The sequence below is a fragment of the Anabrus simplex genome, chromosome 1 (genome assembly GCF_040414725.1).
Source record: "Anabrus simplex isolate iqAnaSimp1 chromosome 1, ASM4041472v1, whole genome shotgun sequence".
NCBI lineage: Eukaryota > Metazoa > Arthropoda > Insecta > Orthoptera > Tettigoniidae > Anabrus > Anabrus simplex.
Genome location: NC_090265.1, coordinates 1423831650 through 1423856150, shown reverse-complemented (window position 1 = coordinate 1423856150; position 24501 = coordinate 1423831650). Strand labels below are relative to the sequence as shown.

General features: G+C 39.2%; 2 protein-coding genes across 6 annotated transcripts in view; one reads left to right on the top strand and one right to left on the bottom strand.

The window, feature by feature from the left end:
- Positions 1-19394, bottom strand: part of LOC136879145 (tRNA (guanine(10)-N2)-methyltransferase homolog) — a 287770-nt gene extending 268376 nt beyond the window's left edge. Inside the window, exon 1 of one of the 3 annotated variants that reach the window (XM_067152901.2) lies at positions 19264-19394. In XM_067152901.2, coding sequence (XP_067009002.2) covers positions 19264-19332 — 69 coding nt within the window. In that variant the 5' untranslated portion in view covers positions 19333-19394. The remainder of the gene's footprint in view (positions 1-19263) is intronic. The other 2 variants (XM_067152909.2, XM_067152917.2) reach the window with 2 other exon arrangements.
- Positions 19395-19633: 239 nt separating this feature from the next.
- ppan (Brix domain-containing protein peter pan) overlaps positions 19634-24501 on the top strand; it is a 159257-nt gene continuing 154389 nt past the window's right edge. The window contains exons 1-2 of one of the 3 annotated variants that reach the window (XM_068225544.1): positions 19634-19747; positions 22462-22620. The gene's annotated coding sequence lies outside the window, so the exon portion shown is untranslated. Of the gene's footprint in view, positions 19748-22430; positions 22621-24501 lie in introns of all 3 variants that reach the window. The other 2 variants (XM_068225545.1, XM_067137899.2) reach the window with 2 other exon arrangements.

Genomic DNA, 24501 nt, shown 5'->3' with positions numbered 1-24501 from the left:
GCACGCAAAGTGACTGTCGTTTGTTTATTTCTTGCTGAGGTTGTGAGTACGTGCTCGGGCGGTCTAACAATGCTGCCAACCTGTTCATTTGGGAACTAAGACTAGTGACACTGGACTGTGACCAAGCAAAGGGAGTCTGGGGGCGTAAGCCTCCAGGTTAGGGCCACAAAGTGACTTTCAGGTCTCTAGTATTCTGTAGGGCGATAGCAGTGCATTCTATGGAAAAGTTTAATTAACCTATATTTCCGGTTAGTGAGAAAGCGACTGGTCTGGACTGGTTAGGTCCGGCTAGTGACAAAACGATTGGTCTGGATTGGTCAGGTCCGGTTAGAGACAAAACCAGTGGACTGTGACCAAGCAAAGGGGTATGCTCCCAGGTTAGGGCCGCAAAGCAGCTTTTAGGTCTCTAGCATTTTTAGGGCGATAAGAGCCTATTCTATTTCGCCTAAGGTGATACTGCTGTTGTGTATTTCATATTGTTTTCTTTACATGGTGTTTCTTGTTTGTGCTTTTATTCAGAAGGGGTTGTTAACACATTGATGACAAAGACATCACATTCTGTTCACGTTGACCAATAGGAATGCAAGTAGCTACTTTAGCCATGGACGATGGCGGGTGCTGCTCTTTGATAGGTTATAAAAATAAATGTACTTCTGGGGCCAGGATGGTGGGTTCCTAGACATCGCAATGAACAAATCTCTCCTCTAAAAGGAATTCCAAGTAAGATTTGCATTATTTTCACTTCCTTATAATGTTACAAGCTCTGGGTGACGTGATCTCAACTTTTACCATTGAAGTGCTGGTTGGTTTTGAATACACATTATAACAATCTTCTGCGACACAATTTCTTTTTTATAGTACTCACATACAGTAGCCTAGAAACAAGAACAACTTTCTCCTAATGCATGAAAGAACAATTCACAATAATTTAGCACAACTACTTACACCATTTCAAACAAAAACTGATGACACATAAGAAAATTATTTCTTAATACAAAATCCTCCAGAAACTCCCTAAAAGTGTGGCAAGAATTAGTGACAGGACATTAACAGACAGGGATTATTATGAGTACAGTAAGCATATTCATTCCTTTCATGCTGTACCCACATGAGCTGGACATACTTAAGAGACAGGGAAATGGGCTAATACCTATGTCAAATAAGTAATCACATGAATGAAGACTTCTCCTTATCTGGTCTCGGAATTTGGCTAAGAAACTGACCATAAAAAACACAATGGAGTTACACGGTAATGAAACAATTTTACATACCCCTTGAAACAAAAGCCCAGAAATTTGCATATGGTGCCACTGATTTAGTACCACTGACCTAACAAATGTAAAATGAATATGAATTAGCTAATATTATACTAACATAGAAATTTAGCCTAAGAACCACTTGCCACTGTTAGTCGTTCATTTCTCCTTGGAGATTGTATTCCTTATTCCTGAATCCCTTGGTTGTTTTTTTTTTTTTTTTTTTTTTTTTTTTTTTTAACAATTTGCTCTAGCCTCCGTAGCTCAAGTGGCAGTGTGCCGGCCTCTCACAGCTGGATACTGTCATTCAAATCCCCGTCACTCCATGTGAGATTTGTGCTGGAAAAAGCGGAGGTGGGACAGGTTTTTCTTTGGGTACTCCGGTTTTCCCTGTCATCCTTCATTCCAGCAACACTCTCCTCTATAATTTCATTTCATCTGTCAGTCATTAATAATTGCCCCAGAGGAGTGCGACAGGCCTCAGCAGCCCGCACAATTCCTATCCTCGCTGCAAGTGCAGGGCTTCATACATGCCATCCCTAACCCGGTCATTGACTGGAAAACAGGTTGTAGGTTTTCACAATTTGCTTATGTTGAACTGGCACACATAATAGGTCTTATCGCAACGATGGGATAGGAAAAGGCTAGGATAAGAAGGAAGCGATCGTGGCCTTAATTCAGGTGCAGCCCCAGCATTTGCCTCGTGTGAAAATAGAGAACCACGGAAAACCATATTCAGGCCTGCCAACAGTAGAGTTCGAACCCACTATATCCCTAATGCAAGCTGACAGTTAAGTTATGTGAACCAAATCACGCGGCCACTTGCTCGGTCCCAGAATCCTGTTACATATCAGTGCTACACTAGCTTGAGTAATAACTTCAGGGCTGATGACCTCGATGACGCTGTCTTTGTCAAAGTTAAACATATATGTGTTAGAAAAGAATGTTGTAAAAGTAGGACTATTATGCAACATCATGTGGCTGATAAGAGGGGAATGGAGAAATTTAAAAAAGCAATTATGATCAATCATCATCATCATCAATGTCATACTCCAGTCGCCATAAATGGAAAATAAAAATTTAAACAGTCTATGGGATGGGTTTTAAGCAATTGTTGTGGATGTAAAAACAGATATGTACTGGTACCTTTAAAAGGGGTAAGGAATAGTAAGGACTCATTATATTATAACAGGGATTTTTTTTTACGTCGCACCGACACAGATAGGTTTCATGGCGACAATGGGATAGGAAAGGCCTAGGAATAGGAAGGAAGTGGCCGTGGCCTTAATTAAGGTAAAGCCCCAGCATTTGCCTGGCGTGAAAATGGGAAACCACGTAAAACCATCTTCAGGGCTACCTACAGTGGGGTTTGAACCCACTATGTCCCGGATGCAAGCTCATAGCTGAGCAATCCTAACCGCACGACCAACTCGCCCAGTAAAAGGAAAATAACGAGATTAAGAAGGAAGTGCAGATTAAAAAGAAATAGAGTTAGGAATTGTTGTGGGAAGAAGGAGAGACTGAAGGAGCACACTAGGAAATTGAATTCAGCAAAAAAAAAAAAAAAAACCAGCTAAGGATAACATGATGGCAAACATAATTGGGAGCCACATGAATTTTAGAGAGCAATGGAAGGACATGTATAGATACTTCAAGGCAGAAACAGGCTCCCGGGAGGACATTCCCGGGATCATTAATGAACGAGCTGACTGTATATGCGAGGACTTACAGAAGGCAGAAGTATTCAGTCAGTGATATGTTAAAGTTGGATATAAAGAAAATGTCCTGATAGAGATGACTAATAATGGCGAAATATTGAAATTTACCAAAGGTAATAAAGACATTTTTTTTTTGTTAGGGGCTTTACGTCGCACCGACACAAATAGGTCTTATGGCGACGATGGGATAGGAAAGGCTTAGGAGTTGGAAGGAAGCGGCCGTGGCCTTAATTAAGGTACAGCCCCAGCATTTGCCTGGTGTGAAAATGGGAAAACACGGAAAACCATTTTCAGGGCTGCCGATAGTGGGATTCGAACCTACTATCTCCCGGATGCAAGCTCACAGCCGCGCGCCTCTACGCGCATGGCTAACTCGCCCGGTAAAGACATTTATAAAATGATACAAAAGTTGAAAGCTAGAAAGGCAGCTGGGGTTGATAAGATTGGGTTGGGATATAGTGCCATATCTGAAATACTTATTTCATTACTGTTTGCATGAAGGAACTATACCATATGAATGGAGAGTTGCTATAGTAGTCCCTGTATACAAAGGAAAGGGTGACAGTCATAAAACTGAAAATTACAGGCCAGTCAGTTTGACATGTATTGCATGTAAGCTTTGGGAAAGCATTCTTTCTGATTATATTAGACATGTTTGCAAAATTAATAACTGTTTCGATAGAAGGTAGTTAGGGTTTAGGGAAGGTTATTCCACTGAAGCTCAACTTGTAGGATTCCAGCAAGATATAGCACATATTTTAGATTCAGGAGGTCAAGTGGACTGTATCGCTATTGACAAACCCAAAGCTTTTCATAGCCTTTGGTCGTGGTACCATACACAAACATTAACCCAACTCAAGGGAGATAGGGCCACCTTCCCTATTCTCCACTTGAGTAACTCCTGCCTGGCGCATCCACGTTGTGGGGGTGGGCATCCTTAACTCCAGTAGACCGGTCTAAAAGGATGGCTAAGTTCAGGTGGGGACCCAGTCCCATGGCGTATAACGTGGAACCCATGTCCAGAGTTACGGGTGAAGACCTTAACGACGGATCCAGCAGAGAAGGAGACCTTCGGAATGGTGGAAAAGGCAGATGAGGCAACCCATCCTCACTGGGGTTAATTAGTTGAGGACATAAGACGGGGTAGACGGGACTCCTTAGTCGTGGTGAAGACAACCTGTCTAGGAGTAGGATGCTCCAAAATCAATGGTCATAGCCAGTGGATAGGGTTGAGCGTGGGGTTAACAGCCTCACCTTGTAAAAAAAAAAAAACATTGTTCAGAAGACTTCTACGAGAAAACCGGACAGAAATCAAAGACGACAAAAGCATAAGAAAAGGACACAAGTAAGGAAAGCGGATATAAACATGGCGACGTGGAATGTAAGAACAATGTTGAAACCGGGAAAATGCAAGAAATAGTAAATGAAACAAAAAGATTTGGATATGACTTAATAGCAATTCAGGAAATAAGATGGAAAGGGCAAGGATGTATTGAAAAGAAAGATTATAACCTCTATTACAGTGGGCCGGAAGAAAGAACAGGGCAGTTCTGTACGGGATTTATAGTAAATGGGAAACTGAAGAAGAGTGTAATAGGATTTGAACCTATCTCAGATACAATATGTAAGCTTCGGATTAAGGGGGAGTTTAGGAACATAACTGTTATATCAGCACATGCAATAATTGAAGATGTGGATGAGGAAAGGAAGGAACAATTTTATGATGAGTTGGTACAAGCCGTTGAAGAGGGACCAAGATATGACATGGTTATTGTTTTAGGAGATTTTAATGCCAAAGTGGGAAAGGAAGAATGTATGAGACCAATAGCAGGGAAATATACACTACATGAAGAATCAAATGAGAATGGTTTTCATTTGGGACAGTTTGCAACTATGAGTGGTTTTATAATTAAAAGCACCTGCTTTGATCATAAGAAAATACATAAGGGAACATGGAAGAACCCAGGAAGCACAGTGGTAAATCAAATAGATCATGTACTAGTGACTGCGAGGCATGCGGCATCCATTATTGACATAAAGACATGCAGAGGGCCAAATTGTGATTCTGATCATTATTTAGTAAAAGCAATAGTGAGACAAAAATTGGCAATAGGACAGAGGAGACAACCTACGGAGAGAAGGAAATGGAATTTGGAAAAACTACAACAACCAGAAGGAAAACAAGAATTCCGGTAAAAAAATTAACAATATTTTACAGACGACTGGACAAGTATCTGGAATAGAAGAAAGGTGGGCAAAAGTTCAAAGGCACATACAAAATGCAGCACAGGAAACATTGGGTATAGCTAAAAAGAAAAGAAATATTTGGTTTGATACAGAGTGTGATGAAGCGATTGGAAGAAATAATGCACCAAGAGCCAAAATGTTACAGAGAGATACAAGGTCAAATAGGGAAAAGTATGAGAAATGTAGACGTGAAGCTAATAACATCTGTAAGAGGAAGAAAAGAGAGATGCTTAAGAAGAAACTAGAGAGTATAGAGACACAAAGGTTACAGAAGAGGACAAAGGAATTCTATAATGAAATTAATTATTTCAGGAAGGGGTATAAGACAAGATTGAATGATTGTAAGAATAAAGAAGGTAAGCTACTACAGAATGAAGAGGAAATAAGTGAAAGATGGACCGAATACTTCTGAGAGCTCCTTAACAAGGAAAGAGAAGAGGTAGAAGAAAATGAAAGGCATATGGAGTAGATCGGGCCAGAACAATGGATAAATGCCCCTACATTGAAAGATGTAGAAAATGCTATTGCAAAATTAAATAGCCATAAAGCAGCAGGAGAAGATGTAATAACAAGTGAACTGATTAAAAATTGTAGCAAAGATATGCTACATGAGATACATGAACTAATTATTAAAATTTGGGAGGAAGAACAGATACCTGATGAGTGGAATACAGGAATAATTTTCCCAATATATAAAAAGGGAAATAAATATGAATGCACTAATTATAGGGGAATTACACTACTGAATATCATCTATTTTCAAATATCCTATTACAATATCTGACTCCATATGCTGAAGAGAGATTGGATGAAGCACAATGTGGCTTCAGGTGAAATAGGAGCACAGTAGATCAAATATTTGTTGTATGTCAAACGATGGAAAAATGCTAGGAGCATAATATAGATCTACATATGTTGTTTGTAGATTTTAGACAAGCATTTGACAGTATATACAAGGATAAGCTATATGAATATATGGAGACAATAGGAATACCACAGAAAGTGATTAGGATGTTCAGGATCACTTTGGGAGAAGTAAGGTGGATGGAATAATTGGAAATGAGTTTGCTCTTAATACAGGAGTCAGACAAGGTGATGCACTCTCAGCTACTTTGTTTAATCTGGCAATTAACCAAGGCCTTGAAAAAATTATGGATATTGTATATAAATCTAAACAAATTTGTGCGTATGCAGATGATGTAGTGTTAACGGCCAGGAATGATAGATATTTGAAGGAAATGTTTCTTGAAATGGAGGAAGCAGGAAAACGAATGGGACTGGAGGTGAATGACAGTAAATCCAAGTATATGCATGCGACTTTTATAGAGGGCAGAAGAAGTCAAGATAATTTGACAATAAATGGGCATAGTTTTGAGAATGTATGAAGTTTTGAGTATTTGGGAACCAGGTTGACAAACAATAATAGAATAAGTGAGGAGATACATTGTAGAATAATAGCTGGAAACAGGGCCTATTATCCAAATCTTGGATTATTTAAATCTCGTCTATTGTCTAAAACTACAAAACTCAAAATATATAAGACCCTTGTTAGACCTGTAGTGACATATGGCTCAGAAGCCTGGAACCTTTTAGTTGATGATGCAAATAAATTAAGAATATTTGAAAGAAAGATTATTAGACGAATATATGGCCCAATTCAAGACCAGAATGGTTGGAGGATAAGGACAAATGCTGAAATACAGAGCATAATAGACCAGGAGGACATAGTTAGATTTATTAAGGCACAGAGACTGCGATGGCTTGGCCATGTGGAATTGAATGGAGGAAAATCGAATGCCAAGAAAAGCAGTTAAATCCCGAATAGGTAAAAGACGGCGACAAGGAAGGCCCCGTAATAAATGGAGCGATGAAGTTGAAGCCGACCTGAGGGCAATGAACATCTGTCCATGGAGACCAGCCGCTCAGGATCGAAGTAGATGGCGGACTATCGTAGAAGAGGCCAAGGCTCACACAGGGCTGTAGCGCCGGATAAGTAAGTAAGTAAGTAAGTAAAGCTTTTGATAGGGTAGATCGTGGGAGATTACTGACAAAAATGATGGCAATTGGACTAGACAAAAGAGTGTTTGAATTGGTGGCTACATTTTTAGAAAACAGAACTGTAATAATTAAGAGGTGGGGGTCCCACTGGGCAGTATTATTAGACCTTTATGTTTGAGTTATATCTATATTTATATGAGTTAAGATCTGGAATCACAGATAAGGATATTTGTGGATGATGTTATACTGTATAGAGTAGTAAATGAGTTGCAGGATTGTGAGCGACTGCAGGGGGACTTAAACAATGTAGTGAGATGGACAGCAGACAATGGTATGAATGTAAATGGGATGAAAAATCAAGTTGTAAGTTTCACCAAGAGGGATAGTCCTCTCAGTTTTAATTATGTGTTAATGGGATGATAGTATCTCAACAGAAACAATGTAAGTACCTAGGTGTCTATATATAAGGAATGATCTTCATTGAGGTAATCACATTAATGAGGTAGTTAAGAAAGGTTACAGATCTCTTCACATGTTTATAAGAGTATTTAGGAGTTGTAGTAAGGATGTAAAGGAGAGGGTGTATAAGTCTCTGGTAAGACCACAGTTAGAGTATGGCTCCAGTGTATGGGACCCTCACCAGGACTACAGTATCTGATACGAGAACTAGAAAAAATTCAAAGAAAAGCAGCACGATTTGTTCTGGGTGATTTCTGACAAAGGTGTAGTTGTTACTAAAATGTTGCAAACTTTGGGCTGGAAAGACTCGGGAGTATGAAGATGAGATAGACTATGCGGCATGTTTCGAGCTATCAGTGGTGAGTTGGCGTTGAATGACATAAGTAGAAGAATAAGCTTCAGTGAAGGTTTTAAAAGTAGGAAAGATGATAATATAGAGTTGGAATTCAAGAGGATAGATTGGGGTAAAATATTAATTTATAGGACGAGGAGTAAGGGCTTGGAATAAATTACCAAGGGAAATGTTCAATAAACTTCCAAGTTCATTGAAAATATTTTTAAAAGTAAAAGCTAGTGTACCAGTAAAGCCTAGGTCCTGGTCCATAGTTATCAAAAGAAATGTTGTTCCAGCATATAAGATCCGTCCGACGTACGAACATCTAAGTAAAAGAATGTTCCAGTATGTACCAGACTCCACGAGTGCGCTAGGCGGAGTCAAGTGACGTCACCTGTCGTTCAAAGCTCACCTCCCCTAGAGATATTTCTCGAAAATATCTTTCTTTTCGCAAATTTTCAACGCCTGTACCAATTTTAATGGAACAAACGCTAAATGGTAGCGGACGTCATGAAAATTAACCTCTATAAATTCCAAATTAATCCATCCTATGGTTGCTGAGTTACAATGATTTAAAATCTAACAGAAATTACGCACTCACGGTCACATGACCGAGAGAAACTACCCCTCCCAGCGCCAGCTATATATGCCACTGGGTCAAGGCTAACAGGTAGTTGTGTGTTGAGTTGAGTTGAGTTCAGTTCATTGCAAGCAGTCCAGTCTAGCAGTGCAGTATGTGTATGAGTAAGAGAGAGGGGAGACTGGCCCTCACATAGTATGTTCGTGCAGTCTCGAAGACAGTACTTTTCATCGTGTTTCGCGGAGACGAAATTACGGGCTAGTAAATCGCCATCGTACTTGAAAAAAAAAAGACGTCGCACCGTAAGTAGTCTATTGCGCCGCGACTACGATATAACCTACAGACATTTCGAAGTATAACACGTACGAAATCAGTGAAGTTCGAAGTTATATATTGGACATTCACAACATGACGTGTGGACTTAATTAATTGCACACAATATTAAATTACCAACAGAAACTGTCGTGTACAGTAACTTTAACTACTCTAGAGCTTATTTTCTAACATAGCACATCCTTGGACTATGTCTTTTTATTTATGTGCCATATTAGGACATGACGTGTTACAGTGATAAACTTAGTGAAAGTTAAGAACTTTTTCTAAAATAAGATAGTTCTATCAACATTAGAGAATCAGTGTTATCTGTCAGGACAACGATTCAAAGACTGTGGTTAGAGACGGTAATGAGAAATATTACGTGTTTGCACTGTTGGACGTTCTCAGTGACAGTTTAAAATAGTGGTTTTTTTTTTGCAACAAGGACTGTGATCACTCATTGGACGTCCTAAAATTAACATAGTATCTGTAAATACTACTTGCATGTTCCGTGTGTTAAGATCATTTCTACGAGCAGCAGAAATCTTCAGAAAATTCTACAAGATCCAACTACCTTCAACATCATTTCATCTATGACGTCAACGTGGTTTCTTCGTGGAACTTCAAGTTCGAGTCATCATCTGCACCCGCGGAATGTTCCAGATTCTCATCAGTATTCGTAAGCCAAGTTTTTTTTTAAATAAGTGAGTAGTCACAAACTGACTTTCTTTTTTTTTTTTTTCCCCTTTCTTACCAATCGTGACCAGTGGTTTACCCACTGCTGCGTGTGACGATACTTCGTAGTTTTCCACCATTACTCAAAATTCATCTTTTAATGATAAATCTATTTTCAAAATCTATTTCACATAAGAAAGACTCTAGGAGTTTCAAGTGTTCTATGTTTCAAGGCTCACAAACTGAGAAACTCTCAACAGAAGTTCAAATTCTTATTTTCAATTATAAGTGTGTTCATGTCATGTCATAATACTTAGAAAGACTTTAGGTGAAAAAGTGACACTTTATGTTTTCACAAAAGACTATTGGATCTGTGAGATTTATTTATTTTCACAAATTTCATTCAAGAAGATTTACGTTAACCCTTTTGATTTCAACAAATTATTTGCATTCTATATCGACATTGCAGGGTGGTGAATTGATTAACATTATTAATAAATTGTTTGAAAAAGGGTATAACCATCTATTATTCGCCCTGCGAGTCTATCCTGCTCTGTACCGGCTCCAAAAACCAACTTCCACTACCTGAGATCCTTCTCATGCCTTACGTCCCGAACTTTTACTGGTACACTAGGAAAACAATTGTAAGTAAATGTAAATATGAGGTAAACAATTGATAAGGGAATCTGCCACCTGCACAACCACCCTACGTGCAGATCATTGATGGTGATTGATTTGATATTAGACCCCATTAAACAATCATCATCAGCAATAACTTCAATTGGATGCCATTATGCATCATTAGACCAAGCACCAAAAGTTGGTTTTGAATATTCGCATATAACTTCAGGTTTGGGCCTATGTGTAAATTCGAGCAAACATAATGTAATAGTTATAGCGTCCGCCATGCCAACTTGCTACGGGCCTGGCTCATCACCGTATTCGACCCACCCCCTTACTTCAACTGCGCGAATCACGAGCAGCACTTAAGTGCTAGGCCAGCCCCACTCGCTTCCGCCCGCGGTCCCGCAACAAAGGAGTATGGAAATGACTCCACGATTAATCTGGAGTGTTCCATCTCGCGAGGTTCCTGGATACATCTAGCATCCGGACTGTTCTAGAAGGGTCGTCGCAGCAATATAAGAGAGCAGTTACTTGCCTGCAGGAGTGAGTGAGTGAGTGAGTGAGAGTGAGATTGAGTTCGCTGGTGTGAGTTAGCGAAGAGCGCAGTCAGTGATAGCCTGGGCTGAGGTGTCAGCCTGATGGAGTATCTGCCTGTTGGAGCCGAGGACTCGTTCCTGTTTCCTTGACGTCGTGTGGGTAAGTCTCTTGGGCCGGCTGCCGGAGAAGAATCTTGGGTGTTCTGGAGCAGCGAAAAGGGAACACTGGGTGACGACGTGTGCAGACTGCGAACGGAGTTCGACGGATTGAGTGAACAGTGGATACTACCCCGACCTGCGAGACTGATGTGCAGGCTGTGGACCGTGACAGCGCTAACGAGCGTGACTGAATGGCTGAGTGAGTGTAGTGTAAATAATCGATGACTCTGTGTGTGTGTGTGTGTGTGTGTGTGTGTCATTGTAGAAGGAACCTGAGAAACTAAGAGAGAGAAAGCACAAACCGTGTAAGTGTACTTGTGTAAGTTGTAAGCTCGGCAATCGTGTGCGTGCGTGTGTAAATGTGTAACTGTAGTGCTTAGTTAATAAATCTTAGAAATAGAATGCTACCAGGTTCTGTACTCATTTATTTACTTATTTACCCCGCCAACACATTACAATAATTTTGTTAAGCATGGTATTCCTGGTGTTGTAGGATAGTAGATTGTACCTTCTCACCAAATTTCAATATTTTTATATTCGCAGTTCATAGATTTTCTTGAAAAAATGGCGCTTAGTCTACTGATGCAATTTAAGGTATTTCTCATGTGCGAATAATGCATCACAATGCTACACCAATGACCCCTTACTGTTGAGTATCTGCTGAGTTAGACTTCAAAAAATATGTGACCGCAGCCCTGATTAAAACCTGAACCTCCTACCACACTAAGTGCTTGAACCATCGCAAGCCACACCACAACACTGGCACATTATTCAAGTTTTAGATGGAGAAACTCTAGAAGGTGAGCTATTTCCTAAAGTCATTGCTGTAACCACTTACTGATTTGACAAATTTCAACTGATCTGAGTCAAATACAAATGGTAAGAAGTGAGCCATTGTAGTCTATACAATGCATATCTTTATGGATTTTCCTTCACAATAGGTCTATTATGTTCTGAGAGTACAGTACTGATGTGATATTTTGAAGCCTATGGGTAAGTTTTGTACTGCTTTAGACACACATTAGTTGCTAAGTAAAATAGCAGTCTCTCATACCATTAGAGGCTGCTGACCTAAATGTTAGGCCCCTTTAAACAAGTATCGTCATCATCATCATCATCATCATCATCAGAATGGCAGTCCCTTAAACTAAGTAAAAGATATGAAGTTCGGCAGTATATGTGGTTATGATTACCTTATTCCAAGAAAAATAAAGCGATTCTGAGAGAAATTACAGAATTTTAATTACTTAACTCAGTCGAACAGAACAGGAACAGAAAATGTGATTTAAAATATTTGCTCCCACAAATTCATATAAAACACAGGACAAGTAATAAGACTGTTGTTACTCTGAGTTCATTCAATCTCAAAATCAGGATCTCCATTGAATCCATTTACGCTGTCCACGATGTCGGAATCTCCTTGAAGTTTCTGGTAAAATTGTTTGGCATCTGCAAGTATTAGGTGCATGAGCGACTTAAGGTCTCCAAGTTTGGCTTCAGAGATAGGCCTTTCATTTGTCCACAAAGGGATTAAAAGGAACTCTAGTTTCCCGTGGTCATCCCAGTCTTGATGTAATTAGATTAACTTCCATATATTCACCATCAAATGTAGTTTTGACATACGTACTGAACAGCTGTGAATTCAAGAACTGGATTTCTTTTAGTTTATGCCAGTTTATCTTGCAACCATGGACATCCATTTCCCGATTCAAGATCAGTTTTTCAACTTCTGCTGAACTGAAGAACGACGTGTTTTCCATCTGGTGAACAACAATGGAGTTTTTCTGCCTGCAGTTTCTCATTACATTTACGTAGTCCTCTGCAGTGGATAAATGCTGATGAAATTTGAGGGCACCGCTAAATATCTTTCATTATTCCGATCTGGAATTCACTGATTTGGCGCGTATTACCTAGCATAACATGTTAAAATAATGTTACAGTGAAGCCTTCACAGCTTCTTCAAACAAATATATTGATACAAAAATATTACCTACATTGCAGATTACCATATTAGATAGCGTACAACCATCTCATTTTGATCCTAAACTTAGAAAATTCTTCTACAGAATGATGCTCCGTCGTAACAATTTTAGCAAGCTGCATTAGTAGCATTGTCCTTCTCCTTACTTTCAGAGGTACTTAATACATCGCTGAACTTCGCTAATTGATAAACCACTCAATGTATCACCACGTCAATAACTTAGCACTATCGAAAATGCAGGCTCCCTCACTGTCATCCACGACGCAATGTGAGAAGTGAGGTGCCTGGTCTAATGATGCAAAACGGAACGTCACATACCTTAGAGGTGAAGCTTCCACGGTGTGAAGAATTATTTAGTTTAATTTCCATGTTGTAGTTGTCTGTACATCACGTACAGTTTAAAAGAAATAAGTTTCATAATGATAGATCCGTATTGAACTGTGATTACAATAGAGTAAAATAATATATTATTGGTCCACCTTTTCAATACAAAATGAAAATTACATAGGGACTAGTTTCGACCTAGTAATAGGTCATCATCAGCCTGAAGTAAATTAAAGCGTAAATATCGAAGAAAACATAAACAATGTAAACACAAGTACAGTCTTTTTAAAGGTACATACCATGTGGGAAGTTGAGTAGAGATATATTAAAAATAATAACTCTTCCAATTGACGAAGCACTGAGCGGAAGTTATGTAAAGTTCGGTGCGCCGTATATTATAAAAGACCACTGTGCACTAAATGATGTAATAAAGAAGAATAGTAGGTTGAATGCTGGCTTCTTCTTAGCTGTTGTATATTCGAAGAAGATTACGTCGTATTTTATAAGGTATTGAAAGACGTCAAAATACATGGATGTTGGAAAGGCTCTTCATTTTTTGGAACAAGGCAATTGTTGCGCGAGGAGGCTTAGGAAACCAGAGAAGCGCTATATTATGTTAAAAAATAGAGATCCTTAAAAAAGTTCCGTGCGTCGTATAAATTGTGGAAATGGAAATTGAAAAAACTTGGTTCTTAAGCGATAATGTTGTTCATTCAGAGATCAATTGAAAATAAAGAATCGTAACATTGTCTTCTTAAAGATGTTTATAAACTAGAATTAATAGACGATGCGAAGTATGATACTAGGAGAAAGCTCTTCTGCTTCTGGAATCTTGAAGGACGATGGATGTTTCACGAGGTGGAATAACATATATGGAGTTAAATAAAGGTGGATATAAATTCGCAGTTCAATGCGGACTATAAATTTGATTCTGAACAGTAAGAATTTTTTTTTTAAAAATATATAAATATGCCAAAAGGAAAATTTAAGCATGATGTGATGAGCTGAAGAGAGAAACGGATGTAGGAAAGGATCAAAGGAAATTTTGTTTCTGAATAAAAGACAGTAAGATTTTTTTTTAAATTTATTTTTATTTTTATTTTTTTATTCAGAAACAAAATTTCCTTTGATCCTTTCCTACATCCGTTTCTCTCTTCAGCTCATCACATCATGCTTAAATTTTCCTTTTGGCATATTTATATATTTAAAAAAAAAAAATTCTTACTGTTCAGAATCAAATTTATAGTCCGCATTGAACTGCGAATTTATATCCACCTTTATTTAACTCCATATATGTTATTCCACCTCGTGAAACATCCATCGTCCTTCAAGATTCCAGAAGCAGAAGAGCTTTCTCCTAGTATCATACTTCGCATCGTCTATTAATTCTAGTTTATAAACATCTTTAAGAAGACAATGTTACGATTCTTTATTTTCAATTGATCTCTGAATGAACAACATTATCGCTTAAGAACCAAGTTTTTTCAATTTCCATTTCCACAATTTATACGACGCACGGAACTTTTTTAAGGATCTCTATTTTTTAACATAATATAGCGCTTCTCTGGTTTCCTAAGCCTCCTCGCGCAACAATTGCCTTGTTCCAAAAAATGAAGAGCCTTTCCAACATCCATGTATTTTGACGTCTTTCAATACCTTATAAAATACGACGTAATCTTCTTCGAATATACAACAGCTAAGAAGAAGCCAGCATTCAACCTACTATTCTTCTTTATTACATCATTTAGTGCACAGTGGTCTTTTATAATATACGGCGCACCGAACTTTACATAACTTCCGCTCAGTGCTTCGTCAATTGGAAGAGTTATTATTTTTAATATATCTCTACTCAACTTCCCACATGGTATGTACCTTTAAAAAGACTGTACTTGTGTTTACATTGTTTATGTTTTCTTCGATATTTACGCTTTAATTTACTTCAGGCTGATGATGACCTATTACTAGGTCGAAACTAGTCCCTATGTAATTTTCATTTTGTATTGAAAAGGTGGACCAATAATATATTATTTTACTCTATTGTAATCACGTACAGTTTGCCGAAGTTTTGAATACATTGCAGTATTCTTTGTCAAGGCTACTGAAATACCCCTACTCGATCTGACTGAAATACCCCTACTCAATCCGAGGGGTATTTCAGTCACTTTGACAAAGAATACTGCAATGTATTTGAAACTTCGGCAAACTGTACGTGATGTACAGACAACTATAACACGGTTCAACCCGGGAATTAAACTAAATAATGGAACGTCGAATAGTCTAATGATGCAATTTACACTTTAACTGATTCCCGCTATGTCACTTAGGTTTTCAATTTACTGACAACTAATGCCCTCTTGTAAGACAGTGGAGAATTTATTATATGTAGGCTAGTTCAAGCTTTCCTGTACATGATAGTGCTAAAAATCTCAATTTTCATCAAATGGCGCTTAGTCTATTGATGCATAACTCCATCCAATTATAGTACAAGAGAGAGAGGAGACTAAAAAAAAATCTGCCATCACTGGTATGGCTTCTTGGCAATATTAAACATCAGAAAATAATAGCTCACTGCATTAAGGGCATTGGAGGCGAAAATAAGACATGAAAAGAATGGGGTACATCCCTCTAAGTTCCCGCAAAGGCAGCACTGCAGTGACAAATGACATGAGGTTACCACAATTTCTAACTGATCGTGAGCACTTAAGGATGTAGCTGAACTGACAACATGCTGAAAATATAAAGCAGAAGTGAATTATTCTATAAATTTGCCTTGTAGGGAAGGAAATATCAATCCTGAGTAAAACAAAATGGAAAGGTAAAGGGAAGAAAGAGTTGAGGAAAAACTATACCCTCTACTGGAATGGTAAAAACAGAGAGATGAGAAATGGAGTAGGATTGATTTTGTCTAAAGAGTTAGATGGTATTACAGAGATCCAGTACATCAATAAGAGGATTATAAAGGCAACAGTTCACCTTGGGAAAGAGAAACTGACACTGGTGCAAGTATATACCCCTTAGACGGGTTACAATCAAGATGAAAAGAACAAGTTTCGAAGAGAGGGCAATAATCATCGGGGACCTCAACGCACACCTTGGGACAGACAGCAATGGGTATGAGAAGGTGATGGGACCACATGGCTATGGGAGAAGGAATTTAGAAGGTGAACATCTCCTAGACTTCTGCATAAGAAACTGTTTGGTAGTATAAAACAGTTGGTTCAACAAAAGAGTCAGTCACAAGATAACCCATTACAGCTGGGATGGAAAGAGCAAGACAGTCACGACTATCTCATTACAGATAAAGAAAGAAGTAGACTTGTGACTGATGTCAAGGTGATTCCAAGAGAGAACCTCAATAGCGACCACCGTTTATTAGTAGCAGATCTGAAAGACATTAATGTACCAAAGATAACGACCAGGAAATTACCTAAGATTAAAGTGTGGGAACTACAACAGATTGGAAAAAAGAGCGACTATAAGGACCGTATAAGAGGACAACTGCCTACAGAAGAAGTGGAGAGTGGTGACGTCTTGATAAAAGAAGCAATAGAAGTTTACAGGAAGACAAGTGTGAGAGTAAGGGAAAAAGAGACATCCTGGTGGAATGAAAGAGTAAGATCTTCAATAAAGGAACGGAACATGGCAGAAAAAGAACGAGATAGAGAGAAATCCAAGCCAGAACAGTTACGGGGTGAGGGGAAGATCAGAGACCTCGAGCAAGTTTACCGGGACGAGAAATTGAGAGTTAAAAAGAGTAGTGAATGAGGAGAAGATAAAGTGCTGGGAGAAATTTACTCAAAAACTGAAGGAAGACAGCAGAGGTAATATGAAACTATTGTTCACAGATTGATCAAAAACAAAAGGAATTCAGTTGAAACCATCAAAGCAATTGAGGATCCTAATGGAAACCTGGCCAGGAAAGAAGAGGACATCAGAGGGGTTCTGAGGAAGCATTTTGATCACCTACTGAACAGGACAGAAGCAGGAGAACAAAAGAACCAGCTATTGAAACCTGCACAGAGGAACCTCCCATTACATGGGCAGAAACAAAAGCAGCCCTTAAGAAGATGGCGCAAGGGAAATCCCCAGGAATCGATGAAGTCAGCACGGACATGATTAAAGCAGCAGGAGTCCAGGGTTTACAGTGGCTACACAGAGTGCTCAATGCAGTTTGGAAAGATGCGAAGATACCTACTGATTGGAGCAAGGGTGTTATTATTCCCCTGTTTAAGAAAGGAAATCGCCGAAATTGCTCCAGCTACCGGGGAATAACACTCCTTTCTCATGGACTTAAGATTCTTGAGAAAATCTTAGAGAGCAGATTGTGAGTCATCTTAGAGCCACAGTTTGAACAGTATGACTTCAAGCCTAACAGGTCCACAACAGACCTAATTTTCAGTGTCCATATGTTAATAAAAAATATTGGGAAAAAGGCAAAGATCTGTTTATGGTTTTCCTTGACATTGAGAAGGCATATGGCAGCATTGCAAGAGAGAAAAAGGAATGTGCCACAGGGACCAGGGAGGAAAGTTCAGATGCTGTATGAGAACTGTACCAGCTGTGTGCGATTGGGTGACGGACATTCACACTGGTCAAACCAAAAGTGGAGTCCAGCAAGGCAGTGCACTATCCCCATTGCATTATTGTTTATCACCATCATGGATGACATAATGAAGAACATCAAGAAAACCTCTGGTGAACTAAATGCAATGGCCTTTGCTGATGATGTTATGATCTGGGGAGAAACTGAAAAAAAGTACAGTCGAGACTCAATGAATGGAAGGTTAAGTTCCAAGAGTTCAATCTCAAGATAAGTGAATCAAAGCAGTAGTGATGGCAATAAACAGAAGGGGATGACCAGCGAACATCATGCTGGGAAACCATCCACTAGAAAGTGTGGAAAATTTACATACCTCGGCAATGTAATATTTCGAGATACACTAGCCACAAAGGAGGTGGAAAATAGAGTGCAGAAGAGCTCTCACTTTTACCAGCAAGTACGAACACTCCTCTGGTATCCCAAAGTACCAACAAAATCAAAGCTGGTGATATTCAATCAGTACTTCATACCAATCTTAACCTATGGTATTGAAACCTGCACCCTCACGAAGACTCATCAAGGTTGCAGGCATCCGAGATGATGAAGTTCCTTAAGTCCACAATTCAAAAAACCAAGTTGAGGAATGATGTGGTTAGGAAGGTCAGGTCAGCATGTTCAGACTGAGGTGCTTTGGGCATGTAATGAGGATGGAGCCAACAAAGACAGCATATGTTAACTTGGAGAGACATGTGGCAGGAAAACGGATGGTGGAAAGACCAAGAACCCACTGGATGGACATCATAAAGATGGACATTGCAGATCGGGAAAGGACACTGGAGGACGTCATTAACAACAGAACCTATCTCAATAAGACAGAATCGAAGAGGCTCACCAACAGTAACCGGAAAACTGGAACTGTAAAATGATGATGATTACTTTTTTTTTTACACCGCAGTGACACAGATAGGTCTTATGGCGACAATGGATAGAAAAGGCTTAGGAGTGGGAAGGAAGCCGCCGTGGCCCAGCATTTGCCTGGTGTGAAAATAGGAAACCACGGAAAACCATCTTCAGTCCTGCCGACAGTAGGGCTCGAACCCACTATCTCCCGGATGCAAGCTCACAGCTGCGCGGACCTAACCGCACGACCAATTCGCTCGGTAAACTCGCCCTGTAGTTAGGTGATGGTGAGTGCATAGCTCAGCTGATCAAATGCTCTAGGTTGTGCGATCGAAGGAACCCTATTTCTAAGAAAAATCCTAGTACTCCCAAAGTCTCGTTACACCGATAACAGCTGAAGGAACGTTAAACATCTTCCATAATTATTATTCATGTCACAGAACGTTTTTCACTCAAATGTCTTTATTTAAACGAAAAGTCAGCGACTTTGATTTACGAATGTGCTGATGAGAATTACACTGCGACACTTCTACGGACATCACACTGTACTAGACCACACATGCAACAAGCAGAGAAAAACCCATACCACACGTCGTTCATTACATCAAGTCACTTACACAAATTCGGAAATTCACATGTTCATTGGCAAACCAGAACAAATATTTTTTCCATGGAGCTGGATTCATTTTAAAATTCCCTGTAAATTAGAATCGCGGCCAACACCATTTGGAAGCAACGATACTTCTTTTGTCCGTGGGTTCCATGCTCACCAACCTAGGTAATTGAATAACAATCTTTAGTCATTAAAGAAAAAGAACCAATATATCTAACAACAGCGCTTAAGACTCACCAACTAAGTGGTATTTATATTATATATTTAGTACATTTATTCCCTAAATTAATGGATTGGTTGTCAAAGTAGGATTTGTATTTTGTCTATACTTGTTTGCTAGTATGGTTCTAGCTGTCATGTTTGTTGTGTGGTGTCAGAATCAGAACACCACCACGTGGGTACGAACAGGTTAATGTTTCCTTCGGCAATCTGCTTGTGATTACTAATTTGATATTTAAGACCACAGGAGGGATAAAACGATATCATTGGTAAGAATAAATATAATAATAGAAATGCTTTACGTTGATTTCCATATTGATATCAGGTGCTTTGCTGTTTTTGTTCATCCTTCACCAAGAAGGTTAAGTTCCAAGTTTTTTTTTTCTCTTTTTTTTTCTCTCCCTAAAGTTCAAAACTATTTAGATGCTTTTTCTTTACATAAGCACCTTACTAAGATATAATATATCTTTCACGTACCCCTGCATAACGTATAGACCTTACATACAGGGTACGGATTCCAGTTCAGATTCGTGCATGTTAACTGGAAGCTTTCTGTACATTGGAACTAAATTACGCGGATAATTTCCATCTAAATGAAACTTTCCTTATCAGTTAGTTCCTTATAGTTAGTTACTTGTGTGTGTGTGGTATTCTTAAAAGTGTTTGTTTTATGTTGCTATTAAAAATGTACACTTAAATACTCTAGTTTTCCTCTGCGTTTGTTACCAACATTTTGATTAGAAAACATTTTTATACAGTTTGGACGTATGGTTCACGGTACTTGAATTTGTACTAGAAAATGTTGGCACGTTGATATAATATGTACCTAGCCTATCTATAGGCCTATTTCATACGGTATTATTTCAGACTATTAAGGGCGTGTCGTTTAGAGTTCACGTGTATGAGCAACTCTTCATACCATCTAACACTCTTGGAAGTTCTTCACATTCATACTCATATTGTACAGACTCTTGTACCATATAGTTTTTTTTTTAACATGTCTGTTGATATTGTGATTTTAGCCACGGAATCTCCAGTTTTATATGGACTCCAAACCATAGAAACAGGATCAGAAATCCCACATAGCATAACCTGGTGGGCACTAATTTATGTAAGGAGTTCTTCAGGGAAGGAGTCATAGGGACTGCTCTATACAAGGCATTCTGCTGGTTCTGTTATATTGATAACCCTTTCATCCCCTGGAACCATGGAGAAGAAGTACTTGTCAGTCTTCTTCAACACCATAGTAACATCCTCTGACAGATCTAGTTCACTGTGATGAAAGGTGAAGAATGGAACACTTATCTTTCTAGATTTACTGATACTGGGTGAGTTTGACCATGCGCTTAGTGGCACGCAGCTGTGAGCTTGCATCCGGTAGATAGTGGGTTCAAACCCTACTGTCGACAGCCCTGAAGATGATTTTCCGTGGTTTCTCATTTTCACACCAGGCGAATGCTGGGGCTGTACCTTAAATAAGGCCACGGCCGCTTCCTTCCCACTCTTAGGCCTTTCCCATCCCATCATCGCCATAAGACCTATCTATGTTGGTGTGACGTTAAAACAAATTGTAAAAAAGAAAGGTATACTGATAGGGCCTAATAATAATAATTTTGTGTGGCTATTTCTAGCCGAGTGCAGCCCGTGTAAGGAAGACAATCTGATGAGGAGGGAGGTTGTGTGTAGGTAACTGCGTGTTATTGTGGTTGAGGGTAGTGTTTTGTGTGGTGTGTGAGTTGCAGGGATGTTGGGGATAGCACAAACACCCAGCCCCTGAGCCATTGGAATTAACCAATGTAGGTTAAAATCCCCACCCCGGACGGGAATCAAACCTGGTATCCTCTGAACCGAAAGCCGGTATGCTGACCATTCAGCCAACGAGTTTGACAGATGTACTGATGAACAGGAGAAATGATGGAACTCTCAGCCACACAGTATTCTGTAAACCTACCCACACATATCATTATTTCCAAGAGATGTTTAATCATTATCCTGGGTGGCAAAGACCTGTGATGAAAACCTCTCAACTTAGTTCTTGAAACTTGCATTTGTGGACCTGTCAACCTCGAGAGCAAGCACCGTATAGACCTCGCTCGTCATGCCAGCAGTTACCAGTATGTCCCCAATAAGTAAAGAGAACTAGACCTGTAACTTTCAATTCATCCGCAGAAAAAAAGAAAAACAAAAAGGAAAAGGGACACTGTGTTCCTGCCGTACCACAAGATCAGATAGGATAAGAAGTGTACTCTACCACCACAATGCTGCATACTGACGCTGTAACTCCAGTACAAATTCCACGAAGGATCCACGAGACTGTCTCGCTTCAATCAAAGAAAGAAGAAATTTGAATGAGACTGTTTTAGGGTCACACAGCAAGTTTTGACATAGCATACATACCATGTGAATAGGTACTGTTGAAATAAATAATATTGTGGTGTCCCGTGGCGTATACTGAGGGCTACTGAGGCTATCGGTGATGCCCAAATCTCAAATGAGAACGATGGAAATCTAAAGCACTTTATAATGTAAGCATCTGACACATTGTTCCATTTAAAAAATTGAAAGCAATGGGAGAAAACGTCACACGTATTTCCGAGAGCAAGGCATTGGAGACTGATATTTCAGTCCAAGTGCTTCGTCCCTCTACCCTCACCGCACCTCGCGCAGCATGCAGCTGAATGTCATATACGTGCTTATACCGGGGGGATAGGTGTGCTAGGCTTCGCTCCGTCAGATCGCCACTGCTAACGAACAAACATGCATTACTCATCGCATATACTTCCTCGCCTCATACTTCTGACTTAATTATATAGATGACAGAGTGCTGGTATTTCATTCCCGTTTACTTCTACATCCATGTAGGAAGACACTGCAGAGCTGCTGTTACAGGAGTAATATATGGTAGTTTTCTTTTTATAGGTAGATCTAATAAAATAAAATGCAATCTTTCAGGTTTAGTGTTCTCTTTTGTTGGTTGGAATAGGACCCTTGATCATGGGTCGGCATCTGTATAGGCTTGGTGGTGACCTAATGAGGATGAAATGAATGGTGAAGACGTCATAAACACCCAGTTCCCAAGCCAATGGAATTGAGAGTACGAGGGGGTTGATCGGAGAATTGAACCAGGGCTATTGGACCAAAGGCAAGTATTCTATCCATTTAGCCACAAAGCCGGACTTGCTAAACCTTAGGCTACCATCTCCACTGATCAGGTGTTGATTATTGACAGCAGCAGAGGCCAGGGCAGTAGCTTGTGAAACAGCCTTGACAATATAGCAGACTACTCCGTTGGCTACTGGCTGCAGCTAAAAACGCTTAAGGCTTGATATTCACTAAACCATTTAAGGTTAAAAACTTCATAATTGATTGGTATTGAACTGAGAATCAATACACCTATTCAATACAATGATAAACTGTTGCACAAATTAATGTCACAACATATTTAATTTGGTTTGGGACAGGTTTTGACACATATCTATGTCATCATCAACCGATAGAACAAACATGGCAAGAAGTATACAATTATCAACACACACAAAAACACATTAGAGGATAACTGTCGAAGTTCATGTAGCACTTTTCCATGAAAATTTTTGTAGAGATCATAAGCAGTGTGATGTCCTTGAGCACTCTTGCTGCAGATATCCTTGCTGCATATCTTAAGGTTAAAAAGGATCTGTTAAACTAAAACTTTTAATTTTATGTGCAATGTATACTGTAACCGTATCGACAACACCCGTACTTTATTAAGTGGAGAGCATGGGTTTGACGCCAGGGCGTGTGCGGTTCATGCTTAGGAAACATCAGAGAGAGGGTAGTACAATAAGTTCTTAATAGTTTTGAACTTTTGTTTATTTAAAAGAAACGAGCAAATCATATCACCTTGTCATAGATGAACAGCTGAATTTACAGAGTCCAGGTTGGGAAATGAGGACGCCATCCCCACAGCGTCGGCGTCGAGGATGGCCCGTGATGACGAGCTCCTTCCCCTCACCATTGAACACCTCTATGCACGATGGAACCACGTAATCCCTCGGTGGTCGACTGTTCTGGAAGTTCTGGTAGAGGCTCGAACTACGGAGTCTGATGACGGGTGAAGTGCAGCGAGGAATGTATAGTTAATGATTGAATTCCACTTAAGTCCCAACAAGGGAGTAAAGAAGCATGTAACACTGAACAGAATGTCAGTAAAATCTGAACGGCACTTGCTTACAGTACTGCACTGGAGATAATTGCGTAACACTGTTCATACGAGTTACGAGTTCTGCTGTTCGTAAACTTTAGCACACATAAATAAGTTTCAAGTGATGCTTATATCAAAGAGATTAAATCAGTTTTATAATGTACGACGAAAGGTAAATTAACATAGTTCAAAAGTGAAATAATAACTGTCCAATTCATTCATTGGAAAAATAGAAATTAATGGAGTAGTGTGAAAAACACAGATCGTAACCTTCTCCATCACTAAGGTTAATGCAGTGAATTAACACTTTTTTTTTCTAGCCACAGTCGAATGAAAATCAAATAATGTCACACTTGAAAGTATGACAAGCATCGTAATGAAGTAGCCTGAAGTCCCATTAACATACTACAGCACTGTTCTTAAAATAAGAATATGGAAATGCCAGCCAGGCAGGCAAGAAAGCTAACCTTTATTGCAATCTCAAAATAAAGGTTGCCATAGGGCAAGACTTACAATTCTTGAAAAAGTGCTTGATCAACAACTTAACCCCCAAATTTTTAAAATTCACCAGGAAAACTCATAGGAACACGGCAAAAACTCGTGCGACTCAGCTTAAAACCGATAAAATTCGGATTAAAGACGAAATGAAATTTCTCCATAAAAACAATCTTCTGAACCACAAACTATATGAAACTCATTTACAAGTTTCCACACTCCTTTGCCCCTTCAAATGGGCATCCTTCCAATTACACGTCACTAACAAACTTAACCTTACTTTGTTAAAGAAACAAAACACACTTGACAAAAAATGGAATGCTCTTTCAAAAACAACACTTAGCA